Source organism: Lepidothrix coronata, unplaced genomic scaffold, assembly GCF_001604755.1.
Source record: "Lepidothrix coronata isolate B3197 unplaced genomic scaffold, Lepidothrix_coronata-1.0 Scaffold93, whole genome shotgun sequence".
Lineage (NCBI taxonomy): Eukaryota > Metazoa > Chordata > Aves > Passeriformes > Pipridae > Lepidothrix > Lepidothrix coronata.
Window position 1 is genome coordinate 2501721 of NW_016690273.1, and position 26257 is coordinate 2527977.

The 26257-nt window shown below is 50.0% G+C and overlaps 1 protein-coding gene and 1 long non-coding RNA gene across 6 annotated transcripts in view; one reads left to right on the forward strand and one right to left on the reverse strand.

Annotated features, from left to right (window-relative positions):
* LOC108500731 overlaps nucleotides 1-7974 on the reverse strand; it is a 29274-nt gene extending 21300 nt beyond the window's left edge. For all 3 annotated transcript variants that reach the window (XR_001875976.1, XR_001875977.1, XR_001875978.1), the window contains exons 1-2: nucleotides 7964-7974; nucleotides 1267-1275 (exon numbers count right to left, since the gene is read on the reverse strand). This is a non-coding gene — a long non-coding RNA (uncharacterized LOC108500731). The remainder of the gene's footprint in view (nucleotides 1-1266; nucleotides 1276-7963) is intronic.
* Nucleotides 1-26257, forward strand: part of SLCO2B1 (solute carrier organic anion transporter family member 2B1) — a 39713-nt gene that overhangs the window by 3890 nt on the left and 9566 nt on the right. The window contains exons 2-9 of one of the 3 annotated variants that reach the window (XM_017821907.1): nucleotides 4251-4341; nucleotides 8592-8729; nucleotides 8813-8975; nucleotides 10980-11198; nucleotides 12269-12367; nucleotides 14072-14202; nucleotides 21954-22062; nucleotides 25828-25992. In XM_017821907.1, the coding sequence (XP_017677396.1) occupies nucleotides 4261-4341; nucleotides 8592-8729; nucleotides 8813-8975; nucleotides 10980-11198; nucleotides 12269-12367; nucleotides 14072-14202; nucleotides 21954-22062; nucleotides 25828-25992 (1105 nt within the window). In that variant the 5' untranslated portion in view covers nucleotides 4251-4260. Of the gene's footprint in view, nucleotides 1-4018; nucleotides 4342-8591; nucleotides 8730-8812; nucleotides 8976-10979; nucleotides 11199-12268; nucleotides 12368-14071; nucleotides 14203-21953; nucleotides 22063-25827; nucleotides 25993-26257 lie in introns of those variants that run through there. The other 2 variants (XM_017821905.1, XM_017821906.1) reach the window with 2 other exon arrangements.

Here is a 26257-nt window from a genome sequence, read left to right on the forward strand (position 1 = left end):
GCCCTGGCACAGGTTGCCCAGAGAAGCTGTGGCTGCCCCATCCCTGGAAGTGTCCAAGGCCAGGTTGGACGGGGCTTGGAGCAACCTGGGCTAGTGGAAGGTGTCCCTGCCCATGGCAGGGAGTGGAACTGGGTGGGCTTTCAGGTCCCTTCCAGCCCAAACCAATGTGGAATTCTGTGATCTTTCATCAGTCCTCTCTCTCTGCTCTTCTGTAACATTGCTTTTCCTTTTGACATAATTTTTTTCAGCATAACTTTTTTGATATACATTTGGAAAAGCCCTGCTGGGAGGGGTACGAGGGTGGTGGTGGGTGGTTGGACTGAGGTTACATCCAATCCCTCTTTTCCATCTGTGTTTATGTTCCCAGGCTCTGCACAGATGGGGGTTATTCCCCTGCTCTGCCACTTTGCAGGTCCCCGGGAGCAGTGAGGAAATGTCAGGCAAGCAAGGCTGGAATTAATGGCAATGTTTTATGGCATCACTTGGTGTGGGGCTGAGCTGCTGCCCCTCCAAGCTGAGTTCCCTGTGCCCACTCCATCCTGGGTTTGTCATGCCAGGCCCTGCCTTTCTGAGGGGTGCAGTGACCCAAGACAGAAGCAGGGAGAAAACAGTGTTTGAGGACAAATTGTTCACCAGCTGATGGATGTGCAGCATCAGGCACCTTTGCTGTCTGAACAACCATCCATCCATCACCTTCCCTGGGGTATCTGGGCACAGCCTATGTGTAGCTGCCACCAAGCCCCTGCAGTGAGAACATCAGAGGTGACCCCTGGTGAAACCTGGCCACCTATGCACCCCACCAGGCTCCCAAACACACCAGGTGGGCATGGAAAGTCTCTCTTTGTTTTATGGGAATTTATTTCACCAGAGAGTTCCCTTGCAGGTGCACAAGGAGGCAATATTCTGCTCCATCAGGGTGCAGCACTGGTTTCCAAGGGCTTTGTGTCAGAGTCAGGGACACCACTCGCTGTCACAGACCCTGCCACCCCTACCTGTCACCCTGTGTCCCACCCTGCACTAGGCTCTCCGTGTCTGTGTCTCCCTAAAAAACCAATTTCACGCTCCTGTGATCTGGGGGACAAGAGGTGAGAGACACCACTGAGAGCCCTGAGACAGCAGTGTTTGGTGTTAGAAATACCTGGCTGGGCTGGGGTGGCCCCTCTGCCCTGTACATGAGGGAATATCCCTCATGTACATATCCTTTCCCATCTGTGTCTGCCAGAGCCTGGACCAGGGCCAGCTCCCTCCTCGTGGTGCCTCAGACACCCAAAAAGGCTTTGCAAAATGCCTCAGCCTTGGGAAAAGTCAGTCCCTGCTGTCCCAACCCACAGCCTCTGCCTGGCCCAGTTCCCCTCCTGCTCCCCAAACCCTTCTGACAGGTAGATGGGCTCAGATCTATTCCCTGACTTGTTCCTGCGGAAGCTGAGGCACAAAGAAGGGAAGTAGCTGGCTGTGGAGCTGAGGTTGGGAAGTGGGTGCTGTTGGTCCTGGTCCTGCAGGGCAGGTCTGGGAGTGTGTCTGGGTCAGGGTCTCTGGAATCCAGGGATGTCACTCTGGGATTGGCTATTTCTCACCTTTTCCCATGCTCCATGGCAAACATGCTGGGATGCCTGGAGAAAGGCAGGAATAGCAATTCCCACTGTGTATCTTCCTTTTTAGAGTGTTGGAGGACACCTGGGCCATCAGGGAGCTGAGGGCTGCAGATCTGATACAGGCAGGTGTGTCCCCCCCGGTCCCCCTGGTTTTGCTCTTTCTGCTCTCTCCTTCCTCTGACCTGAGGATATCTTCTGGGATTTGCCATCTCATCCCTCCTTTTCCTCCTTCCCCAGCCCACAGCACTAATCCTGTTCTGCCTCCTTCCTGCAGAGGAGCAGATTCACTCACATCTCTTGACCTTACCTGGGAGAAATTGCATTGAACGAAAATTATCCTTCTTTCCATCCAAAGATGGAGAAAAACGTGGCTCTTGCCAAGCCAATGCCATTCCCAGAGGGTGCTGCCACATCTGGGCTCGATCCAGCCACAGGGAACTCAGACTGACCTGAGTGTGCTGCTCTCTTCATGCAATTTTTTTTTTAAATCAATTAAATCTTATCTGGCTTTTTGTTTGATCTGCTCATTGTCCTCTGTGCTGGATCAAAGTACTTTTCCTCCTGTTCTTTAAGGAGTGTTGTGGATGAATAGATTTAATAGGTTTATTCTCATTCTGAACTGCTGGCAAAACTGCAGCATTTGAGATCCCTGCTGAGCTTTTCCCCTCGGGGCTCAGCCACATTCCCTCTTCCACAGGTAATATGGGAGCAGGACAACTCACTGGAGTGAGGTGAAGGTGTGGATGGTGGGATGGAGCCAGACCTGGCTGTGCCTCCTTGGCTGCTGACAGGTGGTGCAGGTTGTCATTAATCCAAAGGCCATCCCTGGGGAAAGAAGAACTGAGTTCCTCCAGAGCAGTGTGGGAAATTTGGGGACATTCTGGTGCACAGCAAAGGGTGAGGGGCTTTTACCCCCTACTTGGGCAGGGATTAGTGAAAACGTTTCTACTGGTGCTTTCTAGCATTTTCTTCTCCCAAGAAGACTCTGAAAGCTGATTATGGAAGAGCTTGGAGTAATCCCAGTGTTAAAGGATGGGTTAAAGGATGCACACATTTAAAGCAGGGCCTGGAAAGGATGGGCAGGAGGACTAAAATACTCCAACACCCCGTGGGATTTGTGGTTTGCAGGTCTAACTAAATGCATGTTTGGTGACGAGGGCTGGCAAAGCCATTAACACAGTTAAACCAGGGCATTAATCCTACAGTGGTTCCCAACTCCATGAAAGTGGAAATCTAGGCTTAGGCTCCTCTTGGTTTCCTCCCTGTGGTTTTCCACCCTTTTCCTCCCCACTGTGTCACCCCTGAGCTTTCGAGGGGCTCAGTGGCTGTAAATAATTCCTCCCAGCCCTGCTCCAGAGTCAGGATATCAGACCCTGTGGGCTGCAGACAGGCAGGTGCTTTTGCTCCAGCACTGCTGAACCCTCCAGAGGTTCAGGAGAGCTTTTTGTGGCTGCTTTAATTTATGATCAAATTTACTTTATTGATCCCACCCCGGATTTTGTTGCAGCAATATCTCTGGAAATCGGGCTGAGGGCAGCAATTGCTTTTTGCAGAAGATGCTGTGGAGCTTGTAACTCAGGGATGAGCAGGGCCCCTCTGGAATTTACCTCTCCTGTGCGCTGTGCTTAAGGGTTTATAAACACCACAGTTAAGACAGTCTCCTCCTGCTAGAATTTACATCAACCCCTGCATTTTTTAATTTGTTTGAGGCTACAGGTCCTCGCTCCTTTGCTTCCCATCATGGGGGAAATGGAATTACACGAAATAATAATGGAAAGCCTTTCACCCCATTTGCCTTGGCGCTTGCAGAGATGAAAACATCTATTACAGTGTGCTGAATTTAAAGCCTAATGACTTCAACGTGCCTCCAAACAATGCAGCTTCCTGAGTGGGAAGCCTAAAATCCCAACAAAGACATCATGGGCCACTCAGGAAAGAAGGAGTGGGGTTCAGAGAGAAGGGAAGGAGGTAAACAGTGCAGGGAGGGGGGTGGGGTGGCTTCCCACCCTCTTTCTTTCCATTGTTAAATTTAGGTGCCCGTTTCTCCAGCCCATTTGCATCCCTCAATGCCCTTTTCTCCTTGGATGCCTATTTCTCCAGCCCATTTGCTCCCTCAGTGCCCGTTTCTCCCTCCCTTTGAGATCCCTCTGGACCCCGTTTTTCCAGCCCGTTAAGGTCCCTCAATGTCCATTTCTCCATCCCTTTGAGATCTCTCTGGATTCCCCTTTCTCCAGCCCACTGATATCCCTCAGTGCCCATTTCTCCAGCCTGTTGAGGTCCCTCTGGATGGCAGCACAACCATCAGCTTTGCCAGTTGCTCCTCCCAGTCTTTTTTTCTGCTGCCATCTGCACTCTGCCCCCTCACCCAGGTCATCGATAAGGATGTCAGATTATCCCAGATAATGTTTATACATATTGTCCTTGGTTCTGTGGCACAGCATGTAACCTCCCAGGCCTCCTGGTGATCAATGTTTTGCAGGGCTGCTTTGTTGCTTTGCGGGAGCAAAGTGCTCCGAGAGAATGAAACCCAGGAATAATTAGTACTTTCTTGTGCTCGTTGTGTGGGTGTTCACAGAGCACAACAACATCTTGCCGTGCTGAGCAAGGGCAATTCAGGCAGAGGAACTGAGCATTGTGCTGGATGATTTATTTTGGCAGGCCTGGCAGGATGACAAGCACAGCTACCAAGAGCAGCTACGCGGATCCGACGCGGAAAACACTCTGCGGGAGCCCGTTCCTCAGTATCAAGGTAAATGTGCTTCCTGTAATTATCCTGCTTTCTGCAATACCCCCTTGGATCACTGGCCTGGCAAAGAGGAGTTTGGTTTTCTGCAGAAGGCATTGAGAGGGTTCCTGATTACCAAGTGTATTTGGAAAGTTTTCCTTGTGCTTCCTGTGGCTTTCCATGTGCTTGTGGCAGAAGCACCGTCTGAGGTGGAACCGTCTCCATCCAAGAGCAAGTGGTGGGACAGCAAGGCTGAAATGCATATTTAACTTCCAGGTTCTGCAGAACTTCATGGAATCACAGAATGATTTGGGTTGGGTGGGACCTTAAAGCTGATCTTTATGGACAGGGACACCTTCCACTAGCCCAGGTTGCTCCAAAATGGCCTTGGACACTTCCAGGGATGGGGCAGCCACAGCTTCTCTGGGCAACCTGTGCCAGGGCCTCCCCACCCTCTCAGCCAAGAACTCCTTCCCAGTATCCCATCTGACTCTGCCCTGTGCCAGATGGAAACCACACTTCAAAGTGCACCAGCCCTCCTGGACTCGGTGCAACCTCAGGTCCTCCAGGTGAGTGTTTGAAGAGCTCTGCAGAACTACAGACTGGACCTGGGGTGGCTCCCCCTATGCTGCAGCATCTGCTTTGTTCCATTTTGGCTAAATAATTGCATTTATCAGTAATTAACAACATTAATTAACTGGTACATTCAGTGTAGTTGGAGCCAATTACCTGGCTCGTTAGAGAGTCTCACCAGCCTGTAGAGCAAAAGATGACAGCTGGTGTTAAAGGCTTAAAATGTCTCTTAAGTGAGACTTGTTTTCACCTCCAAGGCAGAGCTGACCATGCATTATCCTCACACAATTATGCTCAGCACAGGATGTTTTCCCCAGATCTCTTGGGTTTTTTTCAAGAACTTAGGTCACCCTGTCCGGTTTCTAAATTACTTCCTCAGAAAACAAAACTTTCAGTGCAGGGTTTCAATGGCTCTTGCAGAAACACAAAACCATTGCACAATGTGGTTGATGTGTTTGAAGTGGCTGGAGGACCAAAAATCACAGCACTGCAGTTTGTATATGTATTTATATCTCCAGAGAGTGTGTCACAAAAAACTAGTTGCCACGTGTCAAAAGGCAATTGAAGGGCATAACTAAAAACTGGCTTGTTTTGGCTTCAAGGAGCATTAAAATTTAGATAAGATGTTGGGAAGGAATTGGCTGTGAGGGTGGTGAGGCCCTGGCACAGGTTGCCCAGAGAAGCTGTGGCTGCCCCATCCCTGGAAGTGTCCAAAACCAGGCTGGATGAGGCTTGGAGCAACCTGGGCTAGTGGAAGGTCTCCAGGGATTAGAAGTGGATGATCTTTAAGGTCGCTTCCAAATACACACCCAACCAAGCTGGTTTGGATTAAACTGGAACAGGCTGGTTCCTCCCAGCCCCATTTTCTGTAAGCAGAGCGCAGTGCACAGGGGTTTACCATGTGCTAAGGCACAAAACCCTTCCTTAAAATAGCAGCCAAAGTCTCCCAAACACATGGAAACAGCGTGACAGGGACTTCCCTGTGTCAGCTGGGGCAGGACAGTGTGTGCAGCTTTCAGAGCCCTCACTGGGACGATTTGTTGCCAAACCGCACAACCAACCCTGGAAACACATGTAACCTTTGTAGAAAGGTTTTTTTTGGACCACCAAGAGAGAGGAGATGTTGGTATTTGGTCCCCAGGTCTGCAGTTTCCTGCCTGCGTTGGATGGAGTGTGTTTCTCTGTTCTCTTAACACCTGTAGGGTGGGAGCAGCAACACCTCAGCAACGTGGTGCAAGGCTTAGCAGAGCAAAGCCAGCAAGAATACATTAAACATTATCTAGCAAAGTAGAAAAGCAGCAAATCTGATCAGAGAAGCTCCTCCTTAGACATGTAGCAGAGCAGAAATGCACTTTTCCCAGAGCTGGTTGTGGAGGGTGTGGACAGCGGAGGAGGTTCTCTGCACCCTGGCACTGCAAGGGGATTATTTTTGGTACCAAGCACCCCCTGTCCCTGGTTCAGGTGTTTGGTGTTACCTCAACACAGGCTCTTCTATTAATGCTTCACAGATGTTTATTTAAAAAAGCCATTGCAAAACCTCTCCCTTCCTTCCTCCTCAGCCTACGGAAGTGCTCCTGTGGATTCTCCGAGTTGTTTTAATTCTGCTGATGTAGAGGGGAGATGTTACAAGCATGTCCTGGCCTTTCTATGGGAAACAGGTGCCAGACAGCTGAACTTGGGGTTGTTTCTGGGAGCACTCAGCTCTGGGGCTGCTCCTGGATTTGTTGTGCTGTGAGGACACAGCACGTGGGAAAAGGCTGGTGCTTGCAGACCCAGGTCAGCTGCTGGGGCAGCCCATCAGACCCAGGCCAGCCCCACCAGTCCAGTAGACCTAAAGTCCATGAGTCTGTCCTTTCTTTCCCTGGCAGAAGAGCAGCTGTGCTGTGTTCTGATGGCTGACAGCAAACAGCCCCTGGAGCCAGAACTGGGGGCCTTGCCTGGTGCTGACCGCAACCCACTGCAGGTCCTTTGCAGGGCCCTCTCTCTTTTCTGTGCTTTACTCTGCCTAGATGAGAGGATAAAACACCAGATTCCCAACCCCTTTTGACCTCCTGAGCTGCAGAGGATGTGGGGCAGTGGTGGGCAGCTGCTGAGCTGACGTAAACCAGCATGATTTGAAGGTCCTGGATTTGGATACACATTGGGCTGTTTGCTGTGGATGTCTGGAATAAATGAATCTGGCTTCAACCTTTCCATTCTGACCTCATGTATTCAGGAAACAGAGCCTGGACAAAGCCAGTGTCTTGTAGGAATATAGTAGTTTTGGCAAAGCTGGCTCCGGGGAAGCTTTCCTTTGGCAACTTTCCTGGTCCGCACACGTTGCACCCATCAGTGGTTACATGAGCCTGGAAGGGGGGAGGTCCTGGATTATATCCTGGTTTGCATGATACCCACCCATCGCTTTGGGTGGTGGTAACTCCAGCACTGCAGTTCTCAGTGACCCGGGAGGGCTTGACCATCCTCTTTGTCCCCTTCTGTGCTGTAAATACTCCCCTGGCTGACAGAGCAGCCCAGTTTGGCAGTGATCCCACTCTAGCCCTGGATCAGAAGGAGATGTGGCAGAAACCCAGGCCAGGCTGAGCAGCTCCTCTAGGTGAGGCTGCTCCATGGTGGGAGCTGCAAAATCCTCAGAGCTGGAGTAGTGCCCTGCTCTGGTCAGCAAGAGAGTAAAGATCTGCAAAAAGCAGTGCCCTGAGGGTTTGGTCATCATCCAAGGCTGAGGCAGCAGCTCTGGAAGGACCCAGAGGCATCCAGCCTGTCCTGCAGTGATGGGTGGTCCACCTCCTTAGGGAATGTGGAATGTTTGGGCTGGCCAGTTTTTTTGCCTCCTTTGGGCACTGGAAGGATGCCTGTGGAGAGCCATGTGGGGAAGGAGATGACTTGCCAGCTCCTTTCCTTTGCTGAGTACTTTGCAGAGCTGTGGATAAAGGGGAGGTCCATCCCTCCCCTTCCCTCCTTGGACAGGTCACTTGGCACTTGGGAAATGCTTCTGTGAGAGGACCAGGGAGATGGACTCTGTTCTCTGTGGGGCAGCTCGAGCCACGTGTTCCCCTGGGCAACCCAGCACCTGCACACCCCAAACTCTGGAGGAGATGAGGTCGGATTATCTTCTGGGAGAGGATGGACTTTGGCAAGGTTTCCTTCTGGAAGTGGAAAAGAACCCTCACATTTTCCAAAGGAGATGTCCTTTACATCCAGGGCTTTTTAAGAAGGAAAGGAAAACAGCCTGAATTATTCTCCCTGACCTTCTCCTGTCTTTCTCTGAAGAAGTTGTTTGTTGATGTGTTTAGAAGGGCTCGTTCCTGTCCCAGAATTGCTCCCAGCACTGGGGATGGCTGCTGCCCCTGGCTGGATGGGAACAGGAATTGTGCAACCTCCCACTTCTGGTTCTGGATCTTAGGGACAAGGCCAACACAAACAAGCATCATCCCAACTGAAACAACGTGTTTGTCCAAAGCCACTTTTCATCTGAAGAAGTTACACCCTCCTTGCAGATAGTGACCCCGTTGTTATTTTTGGCAGAGCACTATTTCATGTCTCTATCAATTTCAGAAGATTTCACTGATGGCAGAGCAAGGATAGTATTTCAAAGGCTCATGGTCAAAGGTTTATGTTCAATAACTGTGCCTTTCTCTGGAGATGCAGTTTGTTGTGCTGCAGCTCTCAGTAACCGTGCTGGATGCTCTCTTTTTTGTTGGCAGTTCTTTGTGTTCTGCCACGGGCTGCTGCAGCTCTCCCAGCTCCTGGTATCCGGGTACCTGAAGAGCTCCATCTCCACCATCGAGAGACGGTATGGCCTCTCCAGCCGGACGTCAGGGCTGCTTGCTTCCTTCAATGAGGTGAAACCAGCTTTCTTCTCCTGCTCTCCCCATGCTCCTTGTGTTCCCCTGCGAGACCTTTCGCTCTCTGTGTCCTGCTGCAGGTGGGGAACACGCTGCTGATTGTCTTCATCAGTTACTTCGGGAGCCGAGTGCACAGGCCCCGGTTCATCGGCGCCGGCGCCCTGCTCGTGTCCCTGGCCGGGTTCCTCATGTCCCTGCCCCACTTCATCACTGGGCCCTATGAGTTTGACCAGTCTGTTGCCAGTAAGTGCTCTAGGAGCTTATTTTAGGCCTTTTGGGATGGAAAAGGGAAATAACAGAATCCCAGAATGGTTTGGGTTGCAAGGGACCTTAAACCCCATCCCTTTCCATGGGCAGGGACACCTTCCACTAGCCCAGGTTGCTCCAAGCCCTGTCCAACCTGGCCTTGGACACTTCCAGGGATGGGGCAGCCACAGCTTCTCTGGGCAACCTGTACCAGGACCTCTCCACCCTCATAGCCAAGCATGCCTTCCCAATAGCCAACCTAACCCTGCCCTCTGGCAGTGGGAAGCCATTACAAATTTCCCTTCCCTAGGGAGGTTGGGAGCTGCAAGTTTGTCCTCAAGGAATTTTATTTTTCTGAGAATGAAACCATCTCAGTCCTGAGAGGCAACAGCTGTGGCAGGAAGAAGTGCCAGGGGACATGGGGACCCTGGAACCATGGGAAAGGACATGAAAACAGTCAAAACACAGGCTGTGCCTCTGATTGCCCTTGTTTTGTGCACACCCATACAGCAGACAAACCCTGGGTGCCAGGAAGGTCTTCTCCAGCCACCAGGGCTCTCATATTCCATGAGTTGAGCCAAGTTGTCCTCGTGAATGCTAACTTATTATGATGTAAATAAGATAAAGTCTCATGAGCTCTGTCACCTGTAGCCCATTGTGGAAAGGAAACAGGAGGTTTGGGAAGGAGCTTGGCTCACCCCAAGGGACGAATGCTGTTGTCTGCAATGAGAGAGTGCTGGTTTCACACCCAACTTCTCCTGTTTCTCCAGCCTCACCTGTCTTCCCCTGCCTAGCTGAGCTCGAGGGAATGCTTTGAGGTTTTAGACCCCACCAGAAAATCAACCTCCCATGAGGAACATGCAGTTTAAATCACTCATGGAGGGAGGGAACAGACCAGGGTGAATTTGGGATTTTTTCCCTGAAAGAAAGTGAAGGGATGAGAAAAGAAGGAGAAAAGCACTTTCTTGTTACCTCTCCAAATCTTTTGCTCCAGCAAATCTTTTAGAAGCCTCCTCTGGCTCAGCAGAGGGATCTCAGCTGGTTCACACAGAGATGATCTGTTTGTCCAAAGCCACTTTTCAGCTGAAGAAAGGCACCACTTTGCAACAGGCACCAGGGAAACACTTAGTAGGTGAATAAGTCATGGCTGCAAACAGGATGCTAATGGCAGTTTGGAAATAATTAGCCACCTGTTGGTGCAGGTGACCCTATGTCTGAGCACTCAGAGTTCCACAGGATTTAGGGGATAACCATGGAAATCCTGCTAAAAGCACCTCCCCCTCAGTATTTTGAGGAAGATAAGGGTGCCTGAATCAGCACTTTCACTTAGGCAGCTTTGTAAGCTTTTTCTGGGGAAAATGAGTTCTCATTTCCCGAGTTCTCCTCACTTACCTTTCTTGGAAGGAATATCAAAGGTCCTGGAAGTGACCTCAGCTCCACTTCTTCAATGGAAGTGGCTTTTCATGGCATGTGCATCCATCTGTGAACATCTGTACAGTAACCTTTGGACTTGCTTTGGATTTTCTCCCATAGAACATCTAAGGATAAGATGAGAAGAATGTGGAGCTGCTTCAGCAAGTCCAGAGGAGGCCATGGAAATGCTCAGAGGGCTGGAACTCCTCTGCTCTGGAGCCAGGCTGGGAGAGCTGGGAGTGTTCACCTGGAGAAGGTTCCTGAGAGCCCCTTGCAGGGCCTAAAGGGGCCTCCAGGAGAGCTGGAGAGGGACTTGGAACAAGAACCTGGAGTGGCTGGACAAGGGGGAATGGCTTCCCACTGCCAGAGGCTGGGGTTAGATGGGATATTGGGAAGGAATTCTTGGCTGTGAGGGTGGAGAGGCCCTGGCACAGGTTGCCCAGAGAAGCTGTGGCTGCCCCATCCCTGGAAGTGTCCAAGGCCAGGGTGACTCTCTGATCTCCTGAGTCACTACCCACATGCTGCTACCTTTGGGAAGCTCTTTCTCCAGGCCAGGCTCCTCAGACCTGTTCCCCTTGTCACCCACAGGCACGTTCAGCAACACCACCGACCTGTGCCAGCCCAGGTCCTGGGCAAACCTCAGTGATGCCAACTGCACCCCCCGTGCCAGCAGGGAGAACCACGAGGTTCTCCTGGTCATGTTCATTGCCCAGGCCCTGCTGGGCATTGGTGGTGTCCCCATCCAGCCCTTTGGGATCTCCTACATCGACGACTTCGCCAGCAAGAGGAACTCCCCCCTCTATCTGGGTAAGACTGTGGGAAAAGGGGGAGCCAGGATGAGACTGATGGCAAAGCTTCAAGCTTGGACAAACATCAGACAGACCTGGAGTGCTGGAAAACATGATTTGAGGGAAATATTGGGATTTTTGGCCTGAGAGTCATAACCTGGAGACAGATATAATAACCATGTCCTCCTCCAAAAAGGATTCAAGAAGGCAAAGAGGAATAATCTGATCTCTGTGTTCACAAAAGGCAGCAATGGGTTTAAGGTGCAGCTATGAAGACTCTGTTTAGATGTTAGGAATATTATAGGAAGCTAAAAAATAACAAATAATTAAAAATTCAAAAATTTTTAAATATTATTACAAAATTATAGGAAGCATCTTGGTGATGGGAGAGTATCCTTCAGCAGAGGGGGGTGCTGGAGAACTGCTTGGGCACAGGCCTAAAAGGGATGTCCCAGGGTGGTCGGATGGACAAAATGGTCTTTGCAGGTCCTTCTACTCCTTTTCTAGCTGTTATCTGTGAGTAACATTGAATTGAATTGAATTGAACTGAATTGAATTGAATTGACTTGAACTGAATGGAACAGCAAAGGTGGATCAAAAACAGGTCATCACTGTCAAAAAAGTGGAAGTACAGCATCAAATTTTGCTCTGGTGGTTGATTCAAACCTCTGAACCTCAGCTGAAAGGATCATATGTAAGGCAAGAGTTGAATCTCCCACGTGTTGTTATATTTTTAATCAGTAATTCACATAGGAGAGTTCACTGATAACTTTTATCTCCTTCACCCTGTAAAAAATCTCGGCATTTCCTGGATTTCTTATGCCGAGAGACACATCCTGTTCCTGGGCGTATTCCAGTCTTTCTAGGAGGCTGAAGAAGAGGGGCAGGAAAGGTCTGAACCTTGCAAAACCTTTTCTTTGAAGGGAGCACGGGACTGTTGCTGTGTGAGAGGGGCACTGAGGAAGCTGCCAGGAAAATCAGCTGTGCTGGAGGTGGACATGGAAGAGCCTGGTCCTGTCTGAAGGCACCTCCTGTCCCTGTGGTCCTTTCCCACAGGGTTGAGCCCTCTTTGCTCTCATCTCTCTGCAGGAATCCTGTTCTCTGTGACTGTCATTGGGCCAGGGGTGGCCTTCATGCTGGGCTCTGCCATGCTGCAATTCTACGTGGACATCGACAAAGTCAGCGGAGGTGAGTGAACGTGCCCTGAGAGGGATTTTTAAGCAGAATTCCACGAATTTCTTGCCATATGCCAGCACCACTGGTAGGAGTGTTTTGCTGCCAGCCAGTAGTGGGGATGTGGAGAACAACCAAAACCCAGGGAGAAGATACATGAAGAAGAAAGATGGAGCTGGGTACCAGCCCTGAGGTGTGAAGAAGCATGGTAGGATGGGAGGAAGGTGAAAACAAGGAGAAAGGAAATGCTGGATAGGGCAAGAAAGGAGCACAAAAGGGATTTCCTTTTCAAATGTCTCTCCCTGAGATGTGCTATTAAAGTATTTGTAATCATCTCCTTTTTGGCTGCTCTTGAATCATGGTCTGGAAAATAAGAGGCTCTTTCCTGGTTGTTAACAGAGCAAATATTCAGCCTGGAGAAGAGAAGGCTCCAGGGAGACCTTAGAGCCTCTTCCAGTCCTAAAGGGGCTCCAAGAGAGCTGGAGAGGGACTTTGGGCAAGGGTCTGGAGTGCCAGGACAAGGGGGAATGGCTTCCCACTGCTGGAGGGCAGGGTTAGATGGGATATTAGGCTCCCTTTAGCCTAAAAGTGTCTTCAGCCAGCTGGGAAAAGCTGATGAGCTGTGGCTGCTTAGAGTTAAAGCTATTGTTTTACTAGGAGAAAAATAAATTAGTGTTTATCAGGAAAGGATTTAAAATTCCATTTTACTGAAATGCAGGGAGGAGATTATCAATTTCTTTTTCCTATCACTTGTCACTTCTAGAGATAGGAGATCAGATGTGGCTGCACCAAAACCCACTAAAATGCAGTTTCAGTTGTACCTCCCCAGTGGGAACGGCTCACTGATGTTAAACCTCAAGGAAGAGGTTTCTGGGAGGACTTGTTTCCTGGGATATGCTCCTGAATGCCATCTTACCACAGGGATCACCTTTTTCTGGAGAAGTATTTCTTGCTCAGACTCCCCCTGTTGTGAATTTACATTGTGGCTTCTGCATGTCCCGTTTTATCAGTGCCAGGTACCCTCCCCATGGGGGATGTTACTGCTGGCACAGAGCCCTGAGGATAGCAGGAGAGGAGGCTGGGAAAACTGTAGGCAGACAGACAGGAGAATGGGATATAATTCTTATTAAAGCATCTTTAAAGATCAGCTTCCTTTGGTTGAACTGCAAAGCAGGCACTGGGTGATGGACCAGAGTGGTGGGCACCACTCCAGGATCCAAGTCTTCTGCCAACAGGGGATCCCTGTATGGGTAGAGCGATTGTAAACAACTAAACCAGTGCTCTTGGATGCCAAAAGTTAACGTAATTAATTTAATTTTAAACTTCAGAAGGAATTTTTCCTTCTGTATTGACAGCCATCATGACTTAATCCCCCTGAGTGAGTACTTCCAAGCTTTTCCACAACACAGGTGTCCCTTCTCTGGAAAAGCGGTGATAGGGGTGCTTTCCTTTGCCTTTCCAGCTGCAGGACATCCTTGTCCCAGTTGTCTCCATCCAAAGGGCTGAGTGGCCTTTTGGAGACCCTGGCAATAGCAAAGAATGAAATGTGATTTAACACCATGGGGTGAGAACCGATGGTCCCCGGATTGGGAGCCACCACTTTGGAGTTGATTGATGTTCAGGGTGCCAGAGGCCACCCATCACCATCCTGTTGGTGCAGTGGGGTCCCTCCCTGTTTTCACTGCTGGTTTGATGCCCCTCTCTCTGTCTGTGTTGCAGCTGAAGTCCAGCTCACCCACGAGGACCCACGGTGGGTGGGTGCCTGGTGGCTCGGGTTCCTGGTGGCAGCCAGCCTGGTGGCTCTGTCTGCAGTGCCATATTTCTTCTTCCCACGGGAGATGCCAAAAGAGGTAGGAGAGGTGCTGCAGGTGGACCTGTTGGCACTGCACACAAACCCCTCCTGTTTAAATGCACATCCCTCCCTCTCCAGCAGAAGCTGAAGCTGCTGCATCCATGGGAAACACGAGCATGGAACTGGTGGTGCAGCTCAGAGCTGCATCCCAAAGCTGGAGGGGAGACTGGTTTGCTCTCACCTCTCATGTCAGAGATCCTTGTGATGCTCAGCAGCTTATGGATGTGATCATTCCGTGGTGGAGCACTGAAGCAGTGCCTGTGTGTTGATTCCTCTGCGTGGGAATGTGCAGCAGTGGAAAGGTTCTGTGTGGATTGTGGTCCTTCTCAAAGCCACCCTCCTGGCTCACCTGCAGGTGGGCCTCCTTGGCTTCCCTAGGGAAGCAATGGCAGTGTTAGATTCAGTGATCTCAGAGGTCTTTTCCAACCTAAATGATTCTGTGATTCCATGGTCCTGCTCCTGCAAACTCAGGCACAGGCTGGGTGGGGCGTGGATGGAGCCCTGAGGAGAAGGACTTGGGGATGTTGGTGGGTGAGCTGGGATTGTTCAGCCGGGAGAAGAGAAGGCTCTGAGGAGACCTCAGAGTCCCTTCCTGTGCCTAAAGGGGCTCCAGGAGAGCTGGACAGAGACTTGAGACAAGGGATGGAGGGACAGGATGAGGGGGAATGACTTCCCACTGCCAGAGGGCAGGGTTAGAGGGGATATTGGGAAGAAATCCTTCCCTGTGAGGGTGGAGAGGCCCTGGCACAGGTTGCCCAGAGAAGCTGTGGCTGCCCCATCCCTGGAAGTGTCCAAGGTCAGGTTGGACGGGGCTTGGAGCAACCTGGGCTAGTGGAAGGTGTCCATGGCAAGGGGGTGGAATGAGATGATCTTTAAAGTCCCCTCCAACCCAATCCAGTCTGTGATTCCATGATCCCTTTGGGGAGCTGGTGGGAGATGTTGCACCAGTGGCCCTTGTTTCCCTTCTGGGGGAGCCACATGTGCTCTGTGAGATGATCCATCCAGTTTATAGGAAATGTGAATAATTCATCAGGAGCCTTTTCTTGGAAGTGGGGTTTTCCCTGGGGGTGTTGGTAATACTGAGGCTGGGGAGTGGTTTGTCTCCTTTCCACTGCAAATCCTCTCATCCTTGGGGCTCAGGCTCAGCTGCTGCTCCCACACCCAGCTACCCCCACCACCTCTCACTGGGACCTTTTTGCTGGCCAAAAGGATTTTAAACGCTTCCCAGCCCATAAACACCCTGGCTCTGTGAAGTCCTTGGGAATAACTGGCAGGGAAAAACCTTCAGCAGCCTGAGCCTGTTGCTGCATGTCCTAATAGTGTCTGTTTGCTAAGGGGATGCTCCTCCTTCTGGAGCCCACTGGAGTCCACTGTCCAAAAAAGGACACTGCTTTGCTCTGTGTTTACTGCCAGGGTTTTTCCTGCTCTGGAGCCCTCCTGAGAGCTTCAGTGCTCATGCCAAGATGGGACACAACTTGTGAGCTTCCCAAGCGCTTCCCGGCGTGTCGGGAGGAATAACACAGAACAAACTGTACTTTTAGGGGACACTGCTGGGACATGCTTAGTTGGTGAAATTGTGCTCATCTCGATGTCTTGGCCACACTCTGACCTGTGTAACTACCTTCCACGTGTTTTACCTTGAGGCAGCATCGAAACTTTCCTGTCTGAACAAGCCCGTGCACTGTCTGGTGCAGAATAATTCTGCCTGAGTTTCCACAGGAATGAATGATTCTTAGGGACGTTTGGGGTTTCCCTGCCTGGGAAAATGCGACCTGTTTTACCACTTAAACCTATGGGGATGTAATGATTTACTCTTGGGTTATATAGGCCCTGAGGTTTGCAAAGGTGCTGCGAGGTGATGGGGTGAAAACTGCTCAGCGTTGCAGGACGAGTGTGCTCCTAAATTCAGCGTGCCTGACTTATCCTCCTGCAGCTTGGATGGCTTTGAAGTCCTTAGGGATAATCTGCATTAGCAGAGCCTGCTCAGGGTACCACACTCCATCTTAGGGGAAAGGTTCTTTATTAGGGCTGAGGGGAATATTAATTTCATAAATGGCTCTAGAGTGAAAATAATGTACTTTGAACTAAAACAGGTGCACTTTTTGGCAAGTTCTGCACTCCGAGCTACTCGAGAAGAGTTTAAGGAAGGAATGGGTGGATATTGATTTAAAAAGAACAGATTTCACTGCTCCACTGGCTGGGACCTGTAGGGAATGCTTCCACATGGCTGAGCACCCACATATCCCCCTGCCGCCCAGATCTTCTTGAATTTCTCCCCGTTTTACCATCTCCCTCAGAAAGCCTTTGGAATCTGCTGACAGTTAAAAAGCAACAACAGGAAAATAGCCTAGGTGATAGCAAAATCCTGCCCTCCTTGCGGGATGGGAGATGCCAGGGCCAGCCAGGCCTGTCCCATGGGGGTAACAGCACCATCAGCAGCAGGAAGAGGCCCTGCTTAAAAATGAAAATAAAAGCCCCTGTAGAAACTTTGCCAGGTGCTGTTCTGGGTAAAACATGTCTGCTGTGGGAGCACTCAAAGACTTGTTGGAAATCGGCATTGTCACAGGTGTTTTTCTGTTTGTACATATATATATTAATATGTATATCTAAAAATATATATATGTGTATATATAAATCACTTTCTCTTGCTTGGCCTTGGAGTAAATCAGTGTTAGGTTAAGGACACAAGCAGGACAGCTTTTCCATCACAAAGGCTTCTGGAATCAGGCTGGGAGAGCTGGAGGGGTCCAACCTGGAGAAAAGAAGGCTCCAGGGAAACCTCAGAGCCCCTTAAAGTACCTAAAGGGGCTCCAGGAGAGCTGGAGAGGGACTTTGGACAACAGATGGAGGGACAGGACAGGGGAATGGCTTCCCACTGCCAGAGGGCAGGGTTAGAGGGGATATTGGGAAGGAATCCTTCCCTGTGGGGGTGGTGAGGCCCTGGCACAGGTTGCCCAGAGAAGCTGTGGCTGTTCCATCCCTGGGAGTGTCCAAGGCCAGGGTGACTCTCTGATCTCGTGAGTCACTACCCACATGCTGCTATCTTTGGGAAGTAATTCCAGCTTAGTCCTGCCTCCATGAGCTGGAAACATTCCTTGGAGTTGTGTCCTGTATTGTGGGCAACTACAGCATTTAAGGGCTTTCCAATGGCTGTGTAGCCAAGGTTTAGCTGATGCTTTGCCGTCTGTTGCTGTTCTTGTATCCCACCCCAGGTGGTTGTATTCCCACTGCTCAAGGTTATTCCTGTGCTGTTCCTTGGGCACAGTCTCTGTCTTGGCAGCTCCGTGGGTGACATGAAAAGGGATTGAAAAGGGGAAAAGTGCTCTCAGCAGCACCTTAAACAGAAGTAGGAGCATTGCCCTCACTCAGCATTTCTCGTGTGCAAGATCTGTCTTGTCCACCCAAATATCTCCTGGTTCAGGTGACACTCCAATCACAAACCCAAACATCCGCATAAACTTCCCCTACAATATCAGCACTTGGCATCTGCAGACAGATGTCTTGTGACAAAGCTCTGATGGATTGTTTGGGATTTTTATAGGTTTACATGTCTTGGTCATGTCCAAGCCCTGGTGGCTCCAGTTTGCTGTCACACAACGCTCTCTGGATATCGGGTCACCTCACCGGTGCTTTCCTGCTAAGCCTCACTGCTAGGAGGTTTCAAAAACTGATTTCTCTGCATGTTGCAGAGCTCTGTCCATTCTCCAGTTTACATTTCAGTCATTAGTTAGTTATTCTGTCCCTAATCCTGATTAAACATTCTCCCAATCATTGCTATATTGGAGTGGTTATGGAAAGCCTTCCTTGGTCAGGGAAGCTGCTGATCCTCTGCTGTTTCTCCATCCCAGCAGCTCTACTTGTAACCAACCCATCCCATCCACAGGCTGGTTTGCCCAGTGCTGGACCAGTCTGGATGTGATTTGCAGTGGTGCAGCAGGGCCTGCTGGAAGCACCATCTTCAGTTCTTCCTCACATCACACGTAACTCCTTCCATATATGCTTGTGCAGAGATGGTCCTGGAGATGTTTCTCACTCTCTTCTCATTTCACAGAATCCCAGAATGGTTTGGGTTGGGAAGGACCTTAAACCCCATCCCATTCCACCTCCTGTCATCTGCATGGGCAGGGACACCTTCCACTAGCCCAGGTTGCTCCAGGCCCCGGGCAACCACAGCTTCTCTGGACAACCTGTGCCAAGGCCTCCCCACCCTCACAGCCAAGAATTCCTTTCCAATATCCCCTCTAACCCTGCATTCTGGCAGTGGGAAGCCATTCCCCCTTGTCCTGTCACTCCATGCCCTTGCAAAAAGTCCCTCTCCAGCCTTCCTATAGGTACTGAAAATGGGGGTATTTTTCTGAAAACCTTTGCTCTGTGATGCCTCATTAAAGCTCCTAAAGCACCACCAAAGGCAGCCTAGAAATACAAGGCATCATCTGGGGAGTAAAGAGGGGGCCAAGAGGCAGGACACAGGAAAGGAATGGGCTAATCTCTATGTTAAGATTTTCCCCAGGGAGCTTTAAAGACAGGCACAAACAGCAGCTAAAAATACTCATCCCATTTCATGGGAGCAAGGTGCCCCTTGGCTGGTTATTTTAACACTCCAGGAAATAGGGTCCCTGGTGGGACCCACACCTGCTGGAAGAGCCATAATGAAGTGTTTGTAGGGAGCATGACCTTGTCAAGAGGAAAATAATTCTTTTCCAAGCTGTGAGGTTTTACATTTTGTTTGTTTAACATGAAAATAACTTATCTGACCTTACTTTTCACTGAGCTGGGAGTGCCAGGTTCTGCACAGCCGAAGGGAAACTCTGCAGACACCTCAAATTAAACAAAGAATACCTCTCTCTCACAGAGCAGGTCATTTATCCCTGTTTCCAGTGGTGGATTTGGATAAAACCAGGCTGCTGGCACCTCTGGCTGCCCTTCTTGCAGGTGCAAGAGCAGGTGGGTGAGAGCAGGGAAGCTGCCTTTGTTATTCTTTCCTGCAAAGCCAGTCAGTCATACCTGATTTATCCATGTCTGTACAGGGAAATGGGGGGTTTCCCCAGGTCAGGGTCAGGTTAGGGATGCTCTTCCTAAAGCAAAGTGTGTGGGAGCTTCATCCTTCTTCCTCACAACCGTGTCTGCCTCCACCATCCCCCAGGAGGGTGGAAGTGATGGTGATAGAAAATCACAGGATGGTTTGGGTTGAAGGGACCTTAAACCTCATCCATTCCAGCCCCCTGCCATGGGCAGGGACACCTTCCACTAGCCCAGGTTGCTCCAAGCCCCATCCAGCCTGGCTGTGGACACTTCCAAGGATGAGGCAACCACAGCTTCTCTGGGCAAAATCTTTCAGACAGTTAAAAATCCCATTGCAAAAACATCAGGTGCACCAGGAAACAGAGTCCTTTAAGGAATCATCCAGAAAAATCCAAGTGTGGGGGCATTTTGCAAAGCTCAGTTTGTTTTTCCTTGGCATGATGTACAGCATCCTTGCAGGGCTCGAGCATCCCTGATGGTACAGCCAGCATCATTCCAGCATCATCCATCCACAGCAAGCAGGCAGGATTGCTGCTGTCCTTCATCCCACAGGAAGGCATTTCCTGATCTTTTCAGGCAGCAAAAAAATATAGCAGGGGCCAAGCCAGTGTGGGAAGAGGAGTATTCCTCCTCCAGGAGGGCTTTGCTCCATGTGCAGGGAGCAGCTGCTCCTGGGGTGGGTGCTGAGCCAGCACAGAAATCCCATTTGCAAGGGTCACACTCACACAGAGACATCCCAGACTGGAGAATTTGGGGGAATTTGTTTTTTTTTCTGGATGTACAGGCTGTTGACTCCCTGAAGTATAATCAGGTGGAAGCTGAGAAAGCCACAGTCAGTAACAGCTTGAATATATTTTTGGAAAACGCTGCAGCTTCAGAGCAGAGAGAAGAGACCTTGTAACTAATTGAAAAGTGAATGGGAGAGCTGGTTTTATCTGTGAATTTGAAAAATGTATTAAACCCTGAGCTCCAGCATTAAAAAAAAACAGGAAAGGGGTTTCATCACTTTTGCCTTCAAAAAGGGAATGTGGCACTTGCAGCACAGGCACTTTGCCCTCTCTGGTGTTTAATAACCAGGCTGGGTTTCAGGGCAAAAGAGATCATTTTAGCCCAAGAGCTGCCTATTTCTTTCTGTCCATTAAGAACATTAATTGCTGTTGAATGAACTCATTTGTCCAGCTCAGATCTGTGCTGGGAGCTGCAGCAAAGCTGCTGCTGAGCCGGTGGGGGATGTCAGAACTGAGGCTGTTGGCTCTGTCTGGAAATACTCTGTGGTTTTCCATGAAAACCACACTCTTTCTTGAACCCCTTCTGCTGTTACTCATGCACAGTAGCACATCTAAGCTAATTAATGCCCTCTGGTCCAGTGATTCCCCTAAAAGCCTGCAGAGTAGGCTGCAGCCTACAGACGTTCATCCAAGAAATCCTCCACTCCCTTGGCTTCCGCTGGCTGATGGGGGAAGGATGCCATGGGATGTTGGACACTTGCCTCTGGCAGGCTGTCATCTAGCGAGGCTACAAAGGACCTTGGATGCTCCAAGCACTCCATAGGTGGTGAGGCCCTGGCACAGGTTGCCCAGAGAAGCTGTGGCTGCCCCATCCCTGGAAGTGTCCAAGGTGTCCAGGTTGGATTGGGCTTGGAGCAACCTTCCGAAGCTAGTGGAAGGTGTCCCTGGCCATGGCAGAGGGTGGAACTGGGTGATCTTCCATGATCCTGGGATAGTGGCAACATGATTCAGTGTGGCTGAAAGAAATTAAAAGAACTAAAGGAGGAGGAGTTGCTTGAATCCAGCAGCAGTTTCCAGGAGCAGAAGAAGAATTAAAAGGGGCTGGGAGAGGTCAGGGGTCAGTGGCTGCTCCCTGTTCCTGCCAGTACATCCCTGCTCCAGGTGGCTCTAGGACACAGAACTATAGAATCACAGAATTGTTTAGGTTAGAACAGCACTCAGAGACCACCCAGTCCAACCATTTCCCCAGCACAGACAAAGCCACCACTAACCCGTGTCCCCAAGTGTCACGTTCACAAGGCTGTTAAATCCCTCTGGGGATGGGGCCTCCCCCACTGCCCTGGGCAGCCTCTGGGAGGTGAAAAACATTTTGCCTCCATCCCAGACCTCCTTCTTGCCTGGATTTGTTCCCCCTTAAAATTGCTGCCTCTTTCTTTGCTGTAAGAGGGCACTTGCACACCCGGTTGTTGCACCCAGAGGCACAGGGGACCTGCTCATCCTCCGCCCAAAACCAGTGTCCAGACTGGTTGGAGGCTGGGTGGAGATTCAGGTGTGTCACCTTTTGGGTTCTTATGGCTGTTCCCTCCCCACACTCAGGGATAAAAAAGAACCTCTGGGGAGGAAACCCATCTCCCTAAGGGTATCCAGCTTTCCCACTGCAAAGGTTGACACCTCTTGGATTTCCATATTCCTGGGAGCTGAGCACACAGTGTGCTGTACCTGGGTAATGCCACAGCTTGGCATTGATGAAGTGTGATCCATTCCTGTTGGGAAAGGTGGGGAAGCTCCATGCTCCTGTAACATGGATATATGGGTGCTTTCAGCCCCATTGGAATCCTGACAGTGTGGACACGGACAGTGATGGCCAAGCCCAGGAACGTTGCAAACTCCATCGGCAAGAAGCACGATCTGGTGTCTGCAGGGATTTGGGAGAGGAGAAGTGAGTTCAGGGGAAAGTCTGGCATGATCTGTGCAGTGACAGCCTGTCCTCTGCCCCCAGGTGGTGAGTGGGAAGCAGAGTGACAGCAAGAAGAAGGAGGACATGCTCAGCCAGCTCAGGGCGAGGCCTGAACACACACAGAACCTCTCTCTGGGCGAGTTCATCAAACGTAAGTGTGAGAATTCCCCCCTCCCACACGGACAGGGCTCCTGTGCCGGCACAGAGGATGAGCAGTGGGATGTGCCATGGGCTGCAATGCTGGTAGGAAAGAGGGATATTCCTCCCTGTGCTCAGCCCACCTCCTTGGGAACCCCTCAAGATGCAACTTAGGCACACTGTTGGGTTCCCTGGAAGTGTCCAACGCCAGGTTGGACAGGGCTTGGAGCAATCTGGGATAGTGGAGGGTGTCCCTGCCCGTGGCAGAGGGGCTGGAACAAAATTACCTTTAAGGTCCCTTCCAGCTCAAACCCTTCTGTGAGTCTATGCTTTATGGCTCAGGTGGGCAGGAAACAGAGGCCAAAATCTCATCAGAGCCCAGATCCAGGCAGGAAAGAGGGGTGCAACCTGTGAGCCTGGAGCACAGCCACAGGAAGAGAAGGACCCCCTTCAGCTGGAGGGGTTTTGCAGCTTTAGTGCATCCAGCTGCTCTTGCTCAGTTCTCAGAGCACAGCAGGAATCACACCCACAGCAGCACTGGCAACTTTTCATCCTCAAAAAACCTCTCCAGACCCCCTCATAAAGGCTGGTGACAGTATTCAAGCCAGGCTGACCTCCTGTCCCACCGAGGGTGGCTGGCACTGCCTGGAGACAGGGTCTGAGCAGCCAAAAGCAGAAGGGTGGTCAGAATCCAGTAATCCACTGCAATTAACTTGTTTAGGAATGAGTGAGCTCTTTGTGCTGAAGACTTTCAGCTGGGCTTTAGTCTGGGGAGGCAACTGCTAAAGGTTGAGTTGGGTGTTTTTTGAAGGAAATACTCTGCACTTTGGTAATTACTTATAAGAAGTGGCCTTCTGAAGTCAGTCTGTGTCAGCTTCCTCCATATTTCCTGAATATTGTCCCTTTAATTTGTTGGAAATTGTCTGTGTTCTGAAGGTCAGTGCAGGGCAGACACAGCCAGATGAGCGTGGGCAGGTTTTTATTCTGCTGCTCTCCAGCCTAATGCTCAATTAGGGGAGTCAGGCAGGGGGTTACTCCTCCCCTGACCTTGGGGCACTGTCATTTAGAAAACCTGTGTTTAGGAAGCAATTGCATGGGAACAGATTTATAGTGCTCAGATGGGACTTTCACACTGACACTTTGCCTCTGAAACATGAATAAAAATGAGCTCCCTGCCACTGGGTGGAGAGAGAAGGAGATATCCCACCTCTGCTGGAGCTGCAGGTTTGGCTTGGGGCTTGTATCAGAGTTGTTGTGTCAGGGCTGTGCTCAAAACTCATTATTTCTGAGAATTTATCCCCTCAAACCCAGTTCTGAAAGAAACAAAGTGTCTATTTTCTGTCAAGAGAGCAATTTTGCTGAATTCACCAGGATCTCTGATACAAAACCCTTTTTTAGAGCCAGAAACTGGGTGGTGGGTAGTATGTGTGGTGCTCAGATGGGGATAATTCCAGTGAAGTCTAAAGATTTTTCCTTCCCATTTTGTCACTCTCCTGCTTGTTTTGTTTCTTCTATTTTTTTTTTAATTACAAACTAATTTATGAAAACAGCATTTGGAGATTTTCCATCCTGAATCACCTTGGAAGTGTCCAAGGCCAGGCAGGAGCAACCTGGGCTAGTGGAAGGTGTCCCTGGCCATGGCAGGGGGGTGGAATGGGATGATCTTTAAGTTCTCTTCCAACCCAAACCATTCTATGAAAAGGAAGCATTTTGCCATGTGTCCTGTGGCACATGGGGACAAGTAGAGAGCAAAATCAGGCTTGTGGGATTTTTTGCCAAGTATGGCAAACAAACCAATGATGAGTTAGAGCCCATCCCAGGAGGTTCTTCAGGGTGTCCCTTTCTCTGGGCTTTGAATCTCTCTGGAGCAAGGTATGATGAGCAGTTTGCAAAGCCCTGGAAACTCTGCCTCAAGGACTGGAAGGGCTTTTCCATCCCCAGTCAGCAATAAGAGGATGGAGCTGTGGACAGGATAAATGCTCAGGCAAATGCATTTCCAAGCAAGGAGGTCGATTGCCCCAAAAGGGAGCAGGCTCTGCTGCCTGGAGTTCTCCAAATCTAGGAAAGCCAGAGCTCTGTGGGGAAAGATGTGACACTGGCTTGCACCCTGCTCCTCACACTCACAAGGTGCTCCTTTTGCAGGCATTGGATCTGCTCACAGTAATGAAAAAACTAGGATTTAGCCAGCCTGGAGTAATTTCCATTGCTAATTTCCAGGCTTCTGTTGAAAACACCTGGGAGGATGTGCAGATTCTGTTGCACACACTGGGAATTAATCCATTAAAGGTGATCTTCAGAGCATTTAGAACACTGTGCTTGTGACTTGTTTGTTACTCTTATGGTCCCTACAGACAGTTTCAAAGACATTTTTTGATTATTATTGTACAGTTTCCACTTGCTTTTAATATCTGCCCAGCTTCCTCCCTGGAGCTGGGAGGGAGATCCAATTAGTCATGAGGAGGTGATTGCAGAGGACAGAAATCTTCCTGTGACCTGCTCAGTGTTGTACTTTTTAGCTCTGATCTGAGGTGGTAGAGGGGGCATAGTTTGATTGAAAAGACCAAAAACTCTGGGGAAAAGAGCTTTTTGGTGGAAGATTCCCACCAACTTCCAGAAAAAGCTGGATTAGCTCACAGGAGGTCTCAACTGAGGTTTCATATTTGCAGTATGGCTGGAATATGCTTCAAAAATCAGGATTTTAGTGATAGTTAGGAGAAAAACCACCTCCCCTCTTGGGTTCACGTTAGTCTAACAGCCCATTCCCTCTCCAGCTGCCTGCTGCCCTCTCAGCTCTCCAGTGGGTCAGTATTTTAGGGTCCTTGACCACGTCTTGCATGCTTGGACCCTCTCTAATGACCTGCTTTTGCTACTCCCCAACATTTTTGGCTGCTTGCCTGACCCTGAGAGCAGAGTGCTGAGCTGGAGAGGCAACACTCCCATGAACAGGAGCTTAGCCTGTGGATTTAGAGGACCCTGCTGCATCCACAGAGGGTCCTTTTGCTCTTCACATAACATTTAGGACAACTAAAATAAACACACAGCTTGGGGCACCTCCCAGAAGAGCACCAGATAGTTCTCCCAGAGCTGCTGTGCTGGAGCAGATAGAAAGATTGTCCCAGTTGTTTGGGAGCTGCTAAGAGTTAACACCATTAATTTATGGCAGGCCCTTGCATTAATCCTCCCTGTTAATTCCTTATCTCTGCTCCAGCATATTGGCTTTCTGAGCCCTCATCTGGGAAACTCGTCATCTATTTGTCTGGAAGTTGCCCTTTGCAAAGCCAGGCAGGGAGCACGGGGGGGAGGCAATGGCTCAGGGGGAGCAACAGCAGCAGAGGAAGTGGGTTTGGGGTGTCACAAAGGAGAAATCACTCCAGGATGGACAATTCCAGCCTCCCAGCTGGAGGATGTCAGCACTGGGCACCCTGATTCCCCTGGGGTGTCTGTCTTTGCTAAGCAGGCTGAAGATCCCTCTTTCTCCAGGGTTCAGCCACAGGGGAATTTGCTGGAGTGTTTCTTGCCTGTAAACAAAGAAAAATTGCATTTTTTATGATTGAAACAAAAAGGACATTGAAATTGCAACCGCAGCAAACAAATAAATTAACTTTTAATGACTTCCTATCTCCTCTTGTGTTTGTGTTAGCAGAAGCTCTGCCAGAAAGCTCCAGGGAACGAGATGAGCTTTACAGTCCCTTCCCCCTCGAGCCTTTCTACGATTCTAGGATTAATATTTTGCTGTACCCCTGCTCTGTATGCAACAGCTTTGCCCTTCTCCTTTCAGGTTTTCCTCTGGTGCTGTTGAGGAACCTGCGTCACCCCGTTTACCTGCTGGTGGTGCTGGCTCAGGTCAACATCTCTGCCATGGTTGCTGGTTTAGCAACGTTCATGGGCAAGTTCCTGGAGAGACAGTTCTCCCTCACAGCATCCTTTGCCAACATGATCATTGGTAAGTGTTGCTGAGCACTCCTTAAAAAAATGATGTGGAAATTACAAGAATTCCTCTGGAGCTGCTGGTCTCCTTCCATGACCCACAGACAGACATGGCACAAGGTCCTTGCCCATACACTTGCTCAGCTCCTATCTGCTTGCTTTCCTTCCTTTCCACTGCAGCCTGAACTTGCTGGGATATTTTAAGACCTGGAGAAATGTGTGTTATCTAAAGCTGTTCTCTGTAATCAAGGAGAGGAAGGGAACTCACTGCATCGAGGAAA